The sequence below is a fragment of the Erythrolamprus reginae genome, chromosome 8 (genome assembly GCF_031021105.1).
Source record: "Erythrolamprus reginae isolate rEryReg1 chromosome 8, rEryReg1.hap1, whole genome shotgun sequence".
Classification (NCBI taxonomy): Eukaryota; Metazoa; Chordata; class Lepidosauria; order Squamata; family Dipsadidae; genus Erythrolamprus; species Erythrolamprus reginae.
In genome coordinates, this window is record NC_091957.1 from 4,618,941 (window position 1) to 4,637,955 (window position 19,015).

The 19,015-nt window shown below is 47.0% G+C and overlaps 1 protein-coding gene across 1 annotated transcript in view; it reads left to right on the forward strand.

The window, feature by feature from the left end:
• PBX3 (PBX homeobox 3) overlaps window positions 1-18,732 on the forward strand; it is a 168,076-nt gene extending 149,344 nt beyond the window's left edge. Inside the window, exons 4-7 of the mRNA XM_070759582.1 lie at window positions 11,081-11,322; window positions 15,312-15,502; window positions 17,905-18,040; window positions 18,727-18,732. Coding sequence (XP_070615683.1) covers window positions 11,081-11,322; window positions 15,312-15,502; window positions 17,905-18,040; window positions 18,727-18,732 — 575 coding nt within the window. The remainder of the gene's footprint in view (window positions 1-11,080; window positions 11,323-15,311; window positions 15,503-17,904; window positions 18,041-18,726) is intronic.
• Window positions 18,733-19,015: the final 283 nt, after the last annotated feature.

Below are 19,015 nucleotides of genomic sequence, written 5' to 3' on the forward strand. Positions count from 1 at the left end.
CAAATACAAAAAGAAACCCCAGACCAAACCCCTTGTAGCACTGGTGATGTTACCTAGTTTCGTAATGAAACGTCTGTAAGAAAGCCACCAAACTCGGAGAGAAACAAGGACCACTCGTTTCGACCCTGAACTACAAACATCCTCTTCCATCTGAATTATAGTATATGAATGATAAATACAGAGTCTTAAAATTCTTAAAATTCGTCTGCTGGAAGTTTGTTCCAAGCATCTACTACTCTTTCAGTCAAATAATATTTTGTCACGTTGCTTCTGATCTTTCCCCCAACTAACCTCAGGTTGTGCCCCCTTGTTCTTGTGTTCACTTTCCTATTAAAAAAAACACACTTCCCTCCTGGACCTTATTGAACCCTTGAACATATTGAAATGTTTCAATCATGTCCCCCCTTTCCCTTCTGTCCTCCAGACTCTACAGATGGAGTTCATGAAGTCTTTCCTGATAGGTTTTATGCTTAAGACCTTCCACCGTTTTTGTAGCCCGTCTTTGGACCCGTTCGGTTTGATCCATCTCTTTTTGTAGGTGAGGTCTCCCGAACTGGACCCAGTATTCCAAAGGGGGTCTCCCCAGCGCTCTATATAAATAGGAACGGGGACCTTTGAAATCTTCCTGTTGAGTCCAGGTGTCGGTAAGTTAAGTGAAAGGCTTCCAACCTGGAGATTTATGAATTCCTCTTATACACTTTCCCGGCATATAAACAAATCTCGCCGGCCCGTTTTAGGAAGGGAAGGTAGATTCCGCCAGGCGAAGTAATCATTTTTATTCTGCTGATTGTCCAAATGGAAATGGACATATATGATAAAAATGTCAGGCCTCCCTCCCCACGTCAGGCGGCTAACAGGATTACATGTCATCTCTTAATGTCTCGCTCTGTTTTCCTTTTGCCGTGAATGGCTGCATTATTGCTCACAGGAACTCTGCTGTAATATATGGTAACAGACAAGTAGGTCTTTATGGGCAGTGATTATTCGCTTTGAATGAAACCTGTGATTTATGTCCATTTAACTGAAAAGCCTTGTAAATTCCCAGTGCTGCATTTTTCCTCAATAGAGAATGAGTGAAGCGAAAGTGACAACCCGCCTTGGTTGGGAAATGCACAGAAGCATCGCCACGTTATATTTAATATACCTGACATGACAAACGTGCCCGATGTTAGCCCATCACCTTTAAGCAGGCGTGGAACTGACATCGACTCAGGAAGGGCTGGGAGCACCAAGCAGTTCGGCCTCCCAAGCTTCTCTTTTAAGTAATTTCTTTGAAAGCCTCTCCTCTTCCTCCTCCTCCTCTTCCTCTCCTCCTCCTCTTCCTCTTCCTCTCTTCCTCCTCTTCCTCTCCTCCTCCTCTTCCTCCTAATCCTCCCCAGCATATTCCCGCAGGGTCCTTCCACCTCTCACAATACTAGACAACTCAGTATCAAGATTCCTAAGAGGTCAGTAAGGGGCGAGTACAAGTGCACTAGAGTGCCTTCCGTCCCCTGTCCTATTGCTCTCCTATATCTCCTATACCTTTCTTCTATTCCTATATTATTATTATTATTATTATTATTATTATTATTATTATTATTATTATTATTATTTATTCGCTTTGTATGCCGCCCCTCTCCACAGACTCGGGGCGGCTAACAACAGAATAAAAACAGCATGTAAATCCAATACAAAACAGTTAAAAAGAAACCCTTAATTCTAAAACCAAACATACATACATACAAACAATCATACCATGCATAAATTGTAAAGGCTAGGGGGAAAGAATATCTCAATTCCCCCATGCCTGATGGCAGAGGTGGGCTTTTAGGAGCTTGTGAAAGGCGAGGAGGGTGGGGGCAATTCTAATCTCTGAGGGGAGTTGGTTCCAGAGGGTCGGGGCCACCACAGAGAAGGCTCTTCCCCTGGGCCCCGCCAAACGACATTGTTTTGTTGACGGGACCCGGAGGAGACCAACTTTGTGGGACCTAACCGGTCGCTGGGATTCGTGCGGCAGAAGGCGGTCTCGTAGATACCCTGGTCCGGTGCCATGAAGGGCTTTATAGGTGATGACCAACACTTTGAATTGTGACCGGAAATTGACCGGCAACCAATGCAGACTGTGGAGAATGAATGTATCTCTTCTTCTATTCTTTCATTGATATGTTCTATTACTTTACCTTCTTTTCTATTATTTCTTAGATATATTTTACTCTGAGTATCTCCTCTATAACCTTCATCATGTATTTTACTATGTGTATATATAGATATATACCCACTAAAACCCTCATTGTGTATTGGACAAAATAAATAAATAAATAAACAGTAGAGACCTTCAAATTTCTAGGTTCTATCCTATCTCAAGACCTAAAATGGTCACCTAACATTAAAAACGTCATCCAAAAAAGGTTCTTTCTGCACCAACTCAAGAAACTCAAACTGCCCAAGGAGCTGCTGATCCAGTTCTGCAGAGGAATCATTGAGTCTGTCATCTGCACTTCTATAACTGCCGTTTTGGTTCTGCAACCCAACAAGACCGACTCGGACTTCAGAGGATCATCAGAACTGCAGGGGAAAAAAAGGCTGCCAACCTGCCTTCCATTGAGGACCTGTATACTGCACGAGTCAAAAAGAGGGCTGACCCCTCACATCCTGGACATCAATTGTTTCAACTCCTACCCTCAAAATGTCGCTACGGAGCACTGCACACAACTAGATACAAGAACAGTTTTCCCCCGAACGCCATCACTCTGCTAAACAAATAATTCCCTCAACACTGTCAAACTATTTACTAAGTCTGCACTACTATTACTTCATTTCCCCCCATCATTCCTATCACCCATCTCCTCCCACCTATGACTGTATGACTGTAACTTGTTGCTTGTATCGTTAAGATTTTAATTAATATTGGTTGTTTCCCCATTGCTTATTTGACCCCTATGACAATCATTAAGCATTCACTGCCATGCAGCACGACAAGGCAGATGGTGGTCTTGTAAGATCCCCACCCCCCCAAAATTATTAAAAGTCAGGAGAGAAGTACAAGGAAGGGCACGGGGCTTCTGATTTTGGCATGGGAGTGTTGGGTTTTGCAACTTTCCTGCTGTGTTGGCAGTTTGGGTAGGAGATAAGATGGCTTTGGGAGTAGAGCTGAAATCTATGACTTGGAAAAAGTTGATGAGCGGAAGTTTGAGTTGTGTATTTGGCAGAGGTGGAGGAAGAAGAGGAGGAAAAAGAAGAGGAAGAGGAGAAGGAAGATATAGAGGAGAAAGAGACAAGGAAAAAGAGGAGGAAGATATGGAGAAGGGGAAGGAAAGTATGAAGGAGGAGGAGGAGGGGATAGACAATGAATAGAAAGACAAGGAGGAAGAGAAGGTGAAGGAAGATATGGAGGAGAAAGAGACAAGGAAAAAGAGGAGGAAGATATGGAGAAGAGGAAGGAAAGTATGAAGGAGGAGGAGGAGGGGATAGACAATGAATAGAAAGACAAGGAGGAAGAGAAGGAGAAGGAAGATATGGAGGAGAAAGAGACAAGGAAAAAGAGGAGGAAGATATGGAGAAGGGGAAGGAAAGTATGAAGGAGGAGGAGGAGGGGATAGACAATGAATAGAAAGACAAGGAGGAAGAGAAGGTGAAGGAAGATATGGAGGAGAAAGAGACAAGGAAAAAGAGGAGGAAGATATGGAGAAGGGGAAGGAAAGTATGATGAAGGAGGAGGAGGAGGAGGAAACAGACAATGAATAGAAAGACAAAGAGGAAGAGAAGGAGAAGGAAGATATGATAAATAAATAAACAGTAGAGACCTTCAAATTTCTAGGTTCTATCCTATCTCAAGACCTAAAATGGTCACCTAGCATTAAAAATGTCATACAAAAAGCACAACAAAGAAGGTTCTTTCTGCGCCAACTCAGGAAGCTCAAACTGCCCAAGGAGCTGCTGATCCAGTTCTGCAGAGGAATCATTGAGTCTGTCATTTGCACCTCTATAACTGCCGTTTTGGTTCTGCAACCCAACAAGACCGACTCGGACCTCAGAGGATCATCAGAACTGCAGAAAAAAAAGAGGAGGAGGTGGAGGAGGAGGAGAAGAAGGAGGAGATAGACAAAGAATAGAATGAGAAGGTGGAGAAGGAGGAAGAGAAAGAAAATAAGGAAAAGGAAGATATGGAGATAGAGGAGGAAGAGGAGATAGACAATGAATAGAAGGAGAAGGAGAAAGAGAAGGTGGAGAAGAAGGAAGAGAAGGAAAGTAAGGAGAAGAAGGGGAAGGAGAAGGAAGATATGGAGATGGAGGAGGAAGAGAAGATGTCAGCTCCAGTGTGCTTGCATGCACTAGTCAGCTGATTTTTGGCCTTTGGCCATTTTTGCGAACTTCCGGCTTGGCCGGAAGTATCTCTCATACAAGGTGGGGAGAAGCCTCCGTGGGGCCTCTCTGGGAAACTCCTGGGAGGAAACAGGGCCGGAAAAGGTGGGGAGAAGACTCCATGGGGCCTCTCTAGGAATCTCCTGGGAGGAAACAGGGCCTCCACCCTCCCTGTGGTTTCCCTAATCGCACACATTATTTGCTTTTTCATTGATTCCTATGGGAAAAATTGCTTCTTCTTACAAACCTTTCTATTTAAGAACCTGGTCACAGAACGAATTCAGTTCATAAGTAGAGGTTCCACTGTATTATGGCTCAGTGTTCTCTTTGTGATGGGCATGTTTTGAAAACAGTCGGACTTTTAAACCTCCAGTTAACAAAAAAACCCAGCACAGTGCCCTCCTTTCAAGGTGAAACACGGAACTGAATTAATAAATAAGGCTGGAGATTTTTTTTTTTTAAAAAAAAGACTTTGTCTTTTATCGCCCCGAGAGAGCTCTCTGGGGCAGCCCTTTCATTGTCGCTGCGATATTATTCCGTTAGCCGGCATCACCTAACCGTACAATTGCGACGCGGCGGGTTTCTAATCTACTTATTTATAATTCAAAAGCCGGCCCATATATTAATGAGCCCTTAATGAGCTGTTGAAAAACGCCTGAATTACCGTCAGATTATTAAACTCCAACGGCCCCTTTAATCAGACCGGGGGGGGGGGGGCGTGTTGAGTGGGATTTGAGGCTGCTTTTTTGGCTTTTGGCGGTAAGGGAGTGGGGGGCTTTTCGTGTCGGCTTGAATTGGAAAAGGGGAGGCTTTTTGGAATAATTTTTGACCTGCCATTTATTTATCAACCTCTGAATGCCGCGTTATCTAACAGAGGCAGGTGCAGGGTGGATTGAATGGCCAGCTAATTAGGGTCCGTGGGAAGACAGGCCTAAAACGGTGGGTTTTTATAACAAAGGCAGGTTTCGTGGCGACACAAAACGTTGGAGCCTCCGCCTTACTGGTAACGGAAATAAACGGTGAGGTTCTAAATGGATAGAAACTGGAAGCCAGTGAGCAGGTGCCTCACCTGCCGGGCCATACCCAAGAAGAGGCTCTTGAAAACGTGGAACGTGGATAGAAGATAATATTTGTAATTATTTTTTTTGGCCCCTGTGTTTATTTTTGCAGATGTTTCATTGCTAAACTGGAAAACTATCTATCAGTTCTAGAAAGGGAGGAGGAAAAACAGGATTATTGTTTATTTTGTTTATTTTTTAAACGTTTCTTTATACTTTATAATTATAAACAGAAAAAACAGAAAAACAGAAAAAAAACACCATCGGACATGATGTAACCAGTATCGGCTTCCTACCGGTACGGATGAGTAAAACTGGAGTAGTAAAACTGGAGTCTCTATAAATATATAGTTGAATGTGCTGTTGTGCACATTCAACTTTGTACAGAACAAAGTATTCAGTGACAATATTTCATTCATTCGGATCTAGGATGTGTTCTTTGAGTGTCCCCTTTATTTTTTTTTTTAGCATGACAGTGGTGTATCTACTTAAGAACTTAATTCGTTCTGTGACCAGGTTCTTAAGTAGGAAAGTTTGTAAGTAGAAGCAATTTTAGGAATGAATGTAAAAGCAAAGAATGCGTGCAAACCCATTAGGAAAGAAATAAAAGATCGGAATTTGGGTGGGAGGAGGAGGAGGAAGAAGAGGAGGAGGAGGAGGACAGTCGCTGCCCAGAGCGAAGGGAGCGTTTCTTTTCTCTGGGCGCTGGCAGAGGTCTATTCCCTCTCCAAGCACCCAGAGAAAAGAAAATGTTTTGTTTGCTCTGGGCTGCTAAAGCCTCCTTAGGCGCAACCAAAAGGCTCCTCTGGCAGCCCAGAAAAGCCCGAGATGGCCGGGATTAAAGGGGGGAATGGCAGGAAACTGGCCGGGCCTTCGTGCCGCTCTCAAAGTTCCTGGGAAATTTTTCCAGGCTCGGGTTCTTAAGTGGAAAATGGTTCTTAAGAAGAGGCAAAAAAATATTGAACACCCAATTCTTATCTAGAAAGGTTCGTAAGTAGAGGCATTCTTAGGTAGAGGTACCACTGTATATAAACAGGACCCTCACTAGCGTTGATGATGTTACCTGGTTGGGTAATGAAATGTCCACAAGGAAACCCCCCAAGTTCACACAGCACCGAGGACCCCCACGGAAAAAGGAATGATATGGAAAGACTTAATGAACTCAATCTGTATAGTCTGGAGGACAGAAGGAAAAGGGGGGACATGATCGAAACATTTAAATATGTTAAAGGATTAAATAAGGTTCAGGAGGGAAGTGTTTTTAATAGGAAAGTGAACACAAGAACAAGGGCACACAATCTGAAGTTAGTTGGGGGAAAGATCAAAAGCAACGTGAGAAAATATTATTTTACTGAAAGAGTAGTAGATCCTTGGAACAAACTTCCAGCAGACGTGGTTGGTAAATCCACAGGAACTGAATTTAAACATGCCTGGGATAAACATAGATCCATTGTAAGATAAAATACAGGAAATAGTATAAGGGCAGACTAGATGAACCATGAGGTCTTTTTCTGCCGTCAGTCTTTTATGTTTCTATGTTTCTATGATGACCTTGAAAGCAACAACCCCAAAGACCCTCCGAAAGGGGCATCTGTCCCTAAACAGCCCCTCTTCAACCTGGAATTATCCCCCCGTCTCTCCTCTAGGCTGACACGTAACAATCTATATAGCGTCCTTGGATTGCCAATGTTATTAGTAGTTTTCCTGTTATGGCGGAAGTGATAGATGGTGGCGCCAGGTGAAGACCATGTTATATCTCTAATACCAGGAAGCTCTCAAAGGTCAGCGAACTAAACAGTAATAAAGCTGTAGGTTGATATACTGGGGAATAAAAATAGACAAACAATAAGCAGTGAGGTGAGCTTATATTGTCGAGAAGGTACATAATATGGATTCTTAATTTACAAAAGACTTTGGCCATGCCTAGAAAATGCATGACCTGTAAAAACACCACCTCTATTGTTTGTAATTTTTTTAAAAAAATTCTCCACAATTTCCATATACAGTGATCCCCCAGGTATTGCGCTCCTGATGATTGCGAAAGGGCTATATGGCGATTTTTGAACCCGGAAGTAAAAACACCATCTGCGCATGCGCACCCCTTTTTTTCTATGGGCACGCATGCGTAGATGGCGCCGGGCAGATCAGCTGCTGGGCGGCTTCCCTGGGTCTTCCCCCGTTCGCCGCTCGCCCGCCCTTCGCCCGGCCACCCGCCGTTCGCACCGCTGTTCGCCTGGCTCGCCCACCGTTCGCCGCTCCGCTCCGCCCTTCGTCCGGCCACCCGCCGTTCGCTCGCTGCTCGCCCGGGCACCCGGGTTCGTTTGGCTTCGGGACACGCCGGCGGCGACGTTTTAAAACAGCCGCGCGGTTTACCAACTGAGTCCCGAAGTCAAAGGCGAACGTGGGCGTGGGTGGCGGGGAAACCCGAATCTTCGGCTCCTCGCTGCTGGGAAGTAAAAACACCATCTGCGCATGCGCAGATGGTGTTTTTACTTCCGCAGCGCTACTTCGCGAAAACCCGCTCGTTGCGGGGGGTCCTGGAACGGAACCCTCGCAATGATTGGGGGATCACTGTACAGTACAGTGATACCTTGTCTTACGAACTTAATTGGTTCCGGGATGAGGTTCGTAAGGTGAAAAGTTTGTAAGACGAAACAATGTTTCCCATAGGAATCAATGGAAAAGCGATTAATGCGTGCAAGCCCAAAACTCACCCCTTTTGCCAGCCGAAGAGCCCGCTTTTGCGCTGCTGGGATTCCCCTGAGGCTCCCCTCCATGGGAAACCCCACCTCTGGACTTCCGTGTTTTTACGATGCTGCAGGGAAATCCCAGCATGGGAATCCTAGCAGTGCAAAAACGGGCGCTTCACTGGCAATGGAAGTCCAGAGATGGGGTTTCCCAGTGAGGGGAACATCAGCAAAATCGCAGCATCGCAAAAACATGGAAGTCCTCGAAACCCCACCTCCGGACCTCTGTGTTCGTAACATGAGGTATCATTGTATATATACATGTGACACACACACACACACACATACAGTGCTCCCTCACCACTTCACGGCTCACCTTTCGTGGACTCGGTGCATCACGGGTTTTTAAGGAGACCGTGCCAGTTCTGACGGGAGGAAAAAGGCATGACATGTACGCATGCGCAGTCAAGGACTCGCGGGGAATGCTAGAGCCGGCGGTGGGGCTCCACTGTGGGTGAGTGGCTGGGCGTGAGGAGGCCTTGACGGCCGGGATTCTAGGGCTGCCCGGGGTTCAGGAGGCTGTGGCGGAGCCGAGGGGAAGCGGAAGGCTCACCGTCCTCTGCCTCGGTGGCTTTTCCACTCTGGATGGCATCTTCTTTCTTTCCCTCTGGATCCCTGAGCGCTTTCAAGGAGCGGCTGCTGCAGCCAAGGGCATCGCGAGGTTAGCGGCAGAGAGGCGCCTTCTCTCTTGCCCAACTGTTTTTGGGGGAAAGGCAAAGTGTGCTTAGGCGGACTTGTAAGCCCATGGTCTCCCCTCATCAGATGCGCCGGACTCCAACTCTCATGGGCCCCTACCTTGGGGCTTGGAATGGTAGGAGCTGAAGCCCGGCCCGCCTGGGACTTTTGGAAGAAGTGGGCAAACCCCTGCCCAGAATGTCACTTTATTGTCCCTACTTCGTGGATTTTCGTTTATCGCGGGTGGTCCTGGAACATAACACCCGCGATGAACGAGGGAACACTGTATATATCGAGCCGCGAGGCAACAAGGGCGTGAGTGACTGTAAGTAAAGATTCCCAATCCAGATAGGGCCGCAACTGGTGCACCAGGCGAACCTGGGCAAAGGGTGGCGCAGCAGGTAGAGTGCTGTACTGCAGGCCACTGAAGCTGACTTGTAGATCTGAAGGTCAGCGGTTCAAATCTCATCACCGGCTCAAGGTTGACTCAGCCTTCCATCCTTCCGAGGTGGGTCAAATGAGGACCCGGATTGTGGGGGCAATAGCCTGGCTCTGTTAAAAAAAAAGTGCTATTGCTAACATGTTGTAAGCCGCCTTGAGTCTAAGGAGAAGGGCAGCATAAAAATCGAATACATAAATAAATAAATAATAAAGGTCCCCCTAGCCACAGCTGAGAGATGTTATTCTAATTTCAACTGTGAATCTAGGACGACTCCCAGATTACAGCGGGTCCTTTTTTGGGGAAGGGGTTGTGGGGTTGCCGTCCATCTCTTAAGCGTGATCTTGCCATTTTTTCCCTCCTCCTTACATCGGTAATTATAATCTCAGCCGTTGTGTTTTGCGGGAGGTGGAGAACATCTTGGCAGCCCGCCCACCTCAACCCAATTAAACGTACAAATTGTCAGCCTTGATCTGTGGCGTTCAGATGGGACTGCTGACAGGGCATAACTCCGTGAGTTCCTCCTGGGCAGCGAAAGCTTTTCATTTCTTCTGGGGAGGGCGGGGGGGGGGGGGAAGAAGAACCGGGAAGGGAAGTGGGGTGTTGCCTGCTAATAAACAGATGCTACTGCCATCAAACCATATGTTTAGGGCCCTGCAAATTTCCCGTTTTGCGCAGGGCAAGGCAGTCGCAAAGCACAGAAAAGGGATTACCTGCGATGGAACTACTGCCCCTCCAAAAAGGAGAGATTTCTTACTTAGCGCCCAAGGTTGACTAATTTCCTTGGATATTTAGGGTCTCTAAAGTAGAAAGAGAACAAGAGGACCGAGGAATTCCTGCCTTTTCACAATTTTGGCAGATTCCAAAACAGCGCTTCCCAATTTTGTCCCCCCCCCCCCCTTCGTCTTCCCAAACTGTTGTAACGCCTTACAGAACTTCTCTTGCAGGGATGAAATCCAGAAGGTTGTGTGACAGGTTCTGGAGAACTGTAGTGGGAATTTTGAGCAGCCCGAAGAACCAGTAGCGGGAATTTGGAGTAGTTTGGAGAACCGGTAGTGGGAATTTTGAGTAGTTCGAAGAACCAGTAGTGGAAATTTAGAGTAGTTTGGAGAACTGGTAGCAGGAATTTTGAGTAGTCCGGAGAACCAGTAGTTGAAATTTGGAGTAGTTTGGAGAACCGCTAACAGGAATTTTGAGTAGTTTGGAGAACCAGTAGTGGAAATTTGGAGTAGTTCGGAGAACCAGTAGTGGAAATTTGGAGTAGTTTGGAGAACCAGTAGTGGAAATTTGGAGTAGTTTGGAGAACCGCTAGCAGGAATTTTGAGTAGTCCCGAGAACCGGTAGAAGGAATTTTGAGTAGTCCGGAGAACCGGTAGTGGGAATTTTGAGTAGTTTGAAGAACCAGTAGCGGAAATTTGGAGTAGTTTGGAGAACTGGTAGCAGGAATTTTGAGTAGTTTGGAGAACTGGTAATAGGAATTTTGAAGTAGTCCGGAGAAACCGGTAGTGGAAATTTGGAGTAGTTCAGAGAACTGGTAGTGGAAATTTGGAGTAGTTCAGAGAACTGGTAGTGGAAATTTGGAGTAGTTCAGAGAACCGGCAAATACCACCTCTGGCTGGCCCCAGAATGGGGTAGGACATTTTGCAATTTCCCTCCCCTGCCATGCCCACCAAGCTATGCTCACCAAGCCACACCCACCAAACCCCGGGTTTGTATCTCGAAAAGTTTGTATGACGAGGCGTTTGTAAGATGAGGTTGGATGAGGTTGGACATTTCATGCGGTGCTAATGGGCATCTCCTTTTTCTTCCCTTCTCCCAAGGTCTCAGCATCCGAGGGGCACAAGAGGAAGACCCCCCAGATCCGCAGCTCATGAGGTTGGACAATATGCTTCTGGCGGAAGGAGTCTCAGGTCCTGAGAAAGGCGGTGGATCAGCGGCGGCGGCAGCAGCGGCGGCAGCTTCAGGCGGAACTTCAGATAATTCCATTGAACACTCGGATTACCGAGCCAAATTGACGCAGATCAGACAGATCTACCACACCGAGCTGGAGAAATACGAGCAGGTGAGAGCTTGAAGCTTCGACACCTGGTTACATTAGGAGTGGTTCTGTTGTTTGAAGTTGGCCTCCAAAAACCAAGAAAGACACATTGAGGTTCTTCTAGAGTTTCCAGGGGAGACAGGGGAGGATACTGCAAAATCTCCATTCCTTCCTCACTCCAGGGGAAGCATACTGCAAAATCCCCAATCACTCCCCACTCCAGGGGAAGGATACCGAAAAATCCCCACTCCAGGGGAAGGATACTGCAAAATCCCCATTCCCTCCCCACTCCAGGGGAAGGATACTGCAAAATCCCTGTTCCCTCCCCACTCCAGGGGGAAGGATACTGCAAAATCTCCATTCCCATCTCACTCCAGGGGAAGGATACTGCAAAATCCCCATTCCCTCCCCACTTAGGGGGAAGGATACTGCAAAATCCCCATTCCCTCCCCACTCCAGGGGAAGGATACTGCAAAATCCCCATTCCCTCCCCACTCCAAGGGAAGGATACTGCAAAATCCCCACTCCAGGGGAAGGATACTGCAAAATCCCCACTCTAGGGGGAAGGATATTGCAAAATCCCAAATCACTCCCCACTCCAGGGGAAGCATACTGCAAAATCTCCACTCCAGGGGAAGGATACTGCAAAATCCCCACTCTAGGGGGAAGCATACTGCAAAATCCCCATTCCCTCCCCACTCTGGGGCCAGCCAGAGGTGGCATTTCTCCCCGAACTACTCAAAATTTCCGCTACCGGTTCTCCAGAACCCTGCTGGATTTCACCCCTGGACCGACTGCGTGGACCAACCACAATGCCCCCTTCCAGAGCCCTGCGAATCCTGCCTCGTGCATGACCTACATTGTGGCAGAGAGGAGACGTTACCTGACCTTTTTTGATATCTGGGTCAGCTGCATTTCTATCCCCCCAAGAAAGAGGTTTGCTCGACGTCTTGCTGGTTCTCTCTTGCCGCGCGGCTTCCTTTGAACCCAGGAGGAAAGAGCCGGCGCTGTCTTTATTGCGGCTTCAGCCCTCTCACCAACCTCTTGCCCCCTGCCTGGAGTTTGATTTTGACATTGGTTGCCAGTTACAGGGATGCGTTTTAACCCTGCTGTTCCGTTCGGGTCTTTTTAGACCAGAAATGAAATTTGAGACCCTGTAAAATATTTTCCCTGCATATCTGAACCTTGAAATTCCATGTCTCATTTGAGAGGTTCTTTCTATGAGTGGTTTTTTTGTGTGTGTTGTTGTTTAGTTTTTGCTGGGCGCAATAACTATACACTTGTCTTTTTGGACGAACTAAAAAAATGTTGATTTTTTAGCTACTGTAAGTGTTTTTTTTCAAATACCTATTGCATTAGTAAACTATATGTGAACATGCTTGATCATAAACAAATGAAAATGGAATGAAAAATTAATTTTTCTTTAGTTTGCTCAGAAAAGCCGCCCCCCCCAAGCTGTTTGCTATTGTGTTCGCTTTATATATAGACTAGGCTGCAAATTCCAAATTACATCCTTGTTTTTACCCATCCTTGTTTTTATAATCAAACAACTAGTTTTACGCAAGAAATCCATTGTATAAAAACAAGGATGTAATTTGGAACTTGCAGCCTAGTCTATATATAAAGCGAACATAATAGCAAACAGCTGGGGGGGGGGCGTTTTTCTGAGCAAAATAAATAAATAAAAATTAATATTTCATTTTTCATTTGTTTATGATCAAGCATGTTCACATATAGTTTACTAATTATTATTATTATTTATTGGATTTGTATGCCACCCCCTCTCCGCAGACTCGGGGCGGCTAACAACTGTGGTAAAACAACATGAACAATCCAATTGATAAAAACAACTAAAAAAACCCTTATTATAAAAAAACAAAACAAAACAAAAAACCAAACATACACACAAACACACCATGCATAACTTGTAGTAGCCTAGGGAGAAAGGATAACTTAACTCCCCCATGCCTGGCGACAAAGGTGGGTCTTAAGTAATTTGCGAAAGACAAGGAGAGTGGGGGCCGTTCTAATCTCTGGGGGGGAGTTGGTTCCAGAGGGCCGGGGCCGCCACAGAGAAGGCTCTTCCCCAACGCAATAGGTATTCAAAAAACCCCCAACCCTCAACACTTACAGTAGCTAAAATCAACATTTTTTTAGTCCGGATCCAAAAGGACCCAGGAAGGACCCAGGAAGAGTACAAGTGTAAGTACAACCAGAACAATGGGGTTTTTAAAGTAGCGGGAGAATGGAGGAGTGGTGGTGGTGGAAGGAACGAAGGAAGCCGTTCTTTCAAGGAAGCCTGCCTTGCCATCGCTTGCCCAGCGCCAGGAGAACATCCTCCCCTTCGTAATTTACAGCCGCTATAATAGAGATGACATATTGAAAGCTATCTTCCATAATTACATCGAAATACATTCCCCCCCCCCCCCCGCTCGGGGCAAAAGTATTTGTAAGCATCTCGAAACTCCCAGGATAACAGGAGCACTGCAGGAGGCCCGAAGGCCCTTTTTTTGAAAGGGGGGTGGGTGGGGGAAAGCAAGGAAGGAGACCCCCCCCCAAACTAGGAGCCTGCTGGACAAGGCAGTTTAAGGGAGGGTTGTTTTTTCATAGCAGAAGGAACAAAACAGGACTTGAACGGGCAATATTTCATGCTAGAACTACAGCAGGGAAATAGTTGCCCTGTGACTTTCAGCTGCCTTAAAGCATCACAGGGTAAACATCATCATCATCATTGTCTGAGGTGTTATAGGCGCAGTGATTTTCAACCTTTTTTGAGCCACGGCACATTTTTTACATTTACAAAACCATGGGACACATTGAATTGGGGGGGGGGGGGCCCTAAAAAAAGTTTTGGACAAAAAAATTCTCTCTCTCTCTCTCTCCCTCCCTTTCGCTCTATTTCTCTCTCCCTCCCTCTTTCTTTCTCTCCCTTCCTCTTTTTTTCTCTCTCTCTCCATCCCTCTTTCTTTCTCTCTTCTTTCTTTCCTCTTTTTTGCTCTCTTTCTCTCTCCCTCCCTCCCTCTATGTCTTTCTCTCTCCCACCTTCCCTCTCTCTCTCTCTTTCTTTCTTTCTCTCTCTTTCTTTCTTTCTTTCTCTCTTTTCTCTTTCTCTCTCTCTTGCTTTCTTTCTTTCTCTCTCCTTCTCTTTCTTTTTCTCTCTCTTGCTTTCTTTCTCTCTCACTCTTTCTTTCTTTCTTTCTCTCCCTCTTGTTTTTTCTCTCTCTCTCTTGCTTGCTTTCTCTCCCCCTTGCTCTTTCTTTCTCTCTCTCTCTCTCTCTCTCTTTCTCTCTCTCTTGTTTTCTTTCTCTCTGAGCTTCGCGGCACACCTAACCATGTCTCACAGCACACTAGTGTGCCGTGGCACACTGGTTGAAAAACACTGTTATAGGATTTGGACTAGAAGATCTTTAGGGTCCCTTCCGTCTCTGTTATTTTGTGTAGCCTTGGGAGTGGGGGGTGTCTTGGGAGTGGGGGGTGAGGTTGGTTGGGAGTGGGGTTGCAGTCAAATCTTTCTAGGGTATTGCCTCTGGGATGACACAAGGGTTTAAAAGTCCCTCTTATTGCTCCCAAGGGAAAAAGCCTTGGTTTTTAGCAAACCACCGTGTGAAGACATCCCTTGGTTTTTTTAATTATCTAAATGTAAACACTTAAGGAATTTTACTTAGAGTAATGAGCTAAGTGCACACTCCATAAATGAGCCGTTCGGATTAATCACGGGCGAAGGGACGGCTGTAGAGGCGAGCTTTTTGAAAGGGATACAGGGCCTGCTGCTCGTCAATATTTGCACCCAGGTTGCCCATGATTTACGACCGCGGTTGAGCCCAACTAGCCAGCCCAGTTCCTGCAACTGTTCATCGTATGTTTGAGCCTCTAGTCCCCTAAATGTGGTTGACTTTGGGTGCACTGCAGATCATTGGAGGACATCCATTGTGTTTTCTGAACTTGGAGTAAACATGTTGTGGGTTTGCACAGAGCGTCCCTTCTCATTCTCTCCTCTGTCCCCTTCTCTGCAGGCGTGCAATGAATTCACTACCCACGTGATGAACCTCCTGCGAGAACAGAGCCGAACACGGCCTATTTCCCCCAAAGAGATCGAGAGGATGGTCGGGATCATCCATCGGAAATTCAGCTCCATCCAGATGCAGCTCAAGCAAAGCACTTGTGAAGCGGTCATGATCTTGAGATCCAGGTTCCTTGATGCCAGGTGGGTAGATCCAGTAGATCTCTTGGGAAGGCTTGTTTCTGCTAGCTATTCGCAAGAAGGCAAAAGTTTGAGAAGCTCATTTGTTCTACCTTCACTGTAGACCTTGTTTCTCAAGGTCTGCTTCGACCTCTTTTCCCAGGTCAATTCCCCCTCCCCCTGGTGCTTCTACAAGAAGGCTCTCTGAACTTGGCAACTTTTAAGACTTGTGGACTTCCACCTCCCAAAACTCCCCAGCAGGCAGGAAAGAGCCTCAATTTTAGTAGCCACCGCAAACCTCCATGTTAAGATTGCCCCTGGTTTTTTTATTTTATTATCTAAATGTAAATTCAATTTTAACAATGTTTGCCTAAAATTGACTGGCTAGAGAATTCTGGGAATTGAAGTCTTAACTTAAAGTTTCCAAGTTTGGAAGTTTCTGGTCCAGGAAATGTTGTCATTGTCTCACCTGTGGGATCTCTCTCTCTCCCTCCCTCCCTTTTTCCCTCTCCCTTTCCTTTTCCCTCTCCCTTTCCTCCTCCCTCTCCCTTTCCTTCTCCCTCTCCCTTTCCTCCTCTCTCTCCCTTTCCTTCTCCCTCTCCCTTTCCTCCTCCCTCTCCCTTTCCTCCTCTCTCTCCCTTTCCTCCTCTCTCTCCCTTTCCTTCTCCCTCTCCCTTTCCTTCTCCCTCTCCCTTTCCTCCTCCCTCTCCCTTTCCTTCTCTCTCTCCCTTTCCTCCTCTCTCTCCCTTTCCTCCTCTCTCTCCCTTTCCTTCTCCCTCTCCCTTTCCTCCTCTCTCTCCCTTTCCTCCTCTCTCTCCCTTTCCTCCTCTCTCTCCCTTTCCTTCTCCCTCTCCCTTTCCTTCTCCCTCTCCCTTTCCTTCTCCCTCTCCCTTTCCTCCTCCCTCTCCCTTTCCTCCTCTCTCTCCCTTTCCTCCTCTCTCTCCCTTTCCTTCTCCCTCTCCCTTTCCTTCTCCCTCTCCCTTTCCTCCTCCCTCTCCCTTTCCTCCTCCCTCTCCCTTTCCTTCTCCCTCTCCCTTTCCTTCTCCCTCTCCCTTTCCTTCTCCCTCTCCCTTTCCTCCTCTCTCTCCCTTTCCTCCTCTCTCTCCCTTTCCTCCTCTCTCTCCCTTTCCTCCTCTCTCTCCCTTTCCTTCTCCCTCTCCCTTTCCTCCTCTCTCTCCCTTTCCTCCTCTCTCTCCCTTTCCTCCTCTCTCTCCCTTTCCTTCTCCCTCTTCTCTCCCTTTCCTTCTCCCTCTCCCTTTCCTCCTCCCTCTCCCTTTCCTTCTCCCTCTCCCTTTCCTTCTCCCTCTCCCTTTCCTCCTCCCTCTCCCTTTCCTCCTCTCTCTCCCTTTCCTCCTCTCTCTCCCTTTCCTTCTCCCTCTCCCTTTCCTTCTCCCTCTCCCTTTCCTCCTCCCTCTCCCTTTCCTCCTCTCTCTCCCTTTCCTCCTCCCTCTCCCTTTCCTTCTCCCTCTCCCTTTCCTTCTCCCTCTCCCTTTCCTTCTCCCTCTCCCTTTCCTCCTCTCTCTCCCTTTCCTCCTCTCTCTCCCTTTCCTCCTCTCTCTCCCTTTCCTCCTCTCTCTCCCTTTCCTTCTCCCTCTCCCTTTCCTCCTCTCTCTCCCTTTCCTCCTCTCTCTCCCTTTCCTCCTCTCTCTCCCTTTCCTTCTCCCTCTCCCTTTCCTCCTCCCTCTCCCTTTCCTTCTCCCTCTCCCTTTCCTTCTCCCTCTCCCTTTCCTCCTCCCTCTCCTTTCCTCCTCTCTCTCCCTTTCCTCCTCTCTCTCCCTTTCCTTCTCCCTCTCCCTTTCCTTCTCCCTCTCCCTTTCCTCCTCCCTCTCCCTTTCCTCCTCTCTCTCCCTTTCCTCCTCCCTCTCCCTTTCCTTCTCCCTCTCCCTTTCCTCCTCTCTCTCCCTTTCCTCCTCTCTCTCCCTTTCCTCCTCTCTCTCCCTTCCTCCTCCCTCTCCCTTTCCTTCTCCCTCTCCCTTTCCTCCTCTCTCTCCCTTTCCTCCTCTCTCTCCCTTTCCTCCTCTCTCTCCCTTTCCTCCTCCCTCTCCCTTTCCTTCTCCCTCTCCCTTTCCTCCTCTCTCTCCCTTTCCTCCTCTCTCCCTTTCCTCCTCTCTCTCCCTTTCCTTCTCCCTCTCCCTTTCCTTCTCCCTCTCCCTTTCCTCCTCCCTCTCCCTTTCCTTCTCTCTCTCCCTTTCCTCCTCTCTCTCCCTTTCCTCCTCTCTCTCCCTTTCCTTCTCCCTCTCCCTTTCCTCCTCTCTCTCCCTTTCCTCCTCTCTCTCCCTTTCCTCCTCTCTCTCCCTTTCCTTCTCCCTCTCCCTTTCCTTCTCCATCTTTCGCTCTCCCCCTCCCTTTCCTTCTTCCTCTCCTACTCTTCCCTCTCTATCTCTTCCCCCTCCTCCTCCTCTCCCCCTTGTCTGCTCTGCTCTTAGGCGAAAAAGGCGCAACTTCAGTAAGCAAGCCACAGAAATCCTGAACGAGTATTTTTACTCGCACCTCAGCAACCCCTACCCCAGCGAAGAAGCCAAAGAGGAGCTGGCCAAGAAATGCAGCATCACAGTATCGCAGGTAAACCCGAGAGAAGACTTTCAGTACTATTACAATGTCAAATGGTGGCTAAAGGGACATTTATAAGGATTCTCTTCTCCCTGTCACCTCTCTCCTTAAAGTAGAATGGAATGGAATAGAATAGAATAGAATTTTATTGGCCAAGTGTGATTGGACACACAAGGAATTTGTCTTGGTGCAGATGCTCTCAGCGTACATAAAATAAAATATACATTTGTCAAGAATCATGTGGTACAAACACTTAATGATTGTCATAGGGGTCAAATAAGCAATGAAGAAGCAATATTAATAAACATCTTAGGCTATAAGCAACAAGTTACAGTCATACAGTCAACATGGGAGGAAATGGGTGAAAGGAATGATGAAAAAAACTAGTAGAAATAGAAGTGCAGATTTAGTAGAAAGTCTGACTGTGTTGGGGGAATTAGAATGGAATGGATTGTGGAATGGTATAGACTAGACTGGACAAGAAAAGAAAAGAAAATAGAAAATGCAATGATAGAATAGAATTCTTTCGTGGCCAAGTGTGATTGGACACACAAGGAATTTGCCATTGGTGCATATGCTCTCAGTGTACATCAGCATTTGAGTATCCTATGTTCTTCCCTTGGCCGCTGTCTGCCAGTGGACACTTCATCCCTTTGCTCATAGTTGGACCTGTGATCTTGTCGGTTGTCCATGCCCAGGGATGAAAGACCCCAAACCCTTTGTCCAACTTGCAGTGGAGAGTTGCATCCCTTGGACAAGCTAAGCAACTCCAGGGTGGATAAATTCCCATCTTCCTGCCACAAAAGCTTTTCCGGGCCTATTGGCTGATGAGGGAACATGCCCAGAGAGCAGCTAATTAGAATTTTAAAAGCCAGCCTCACATAGGATATGATTGGCCTTTGTAAAGGAGGCCTACTCATGTGGATCGCCTAATTATGTGCTCGGAAGGAAGGAATTCTCTGTAGCCTACTTGAACCCTGTCCAGCA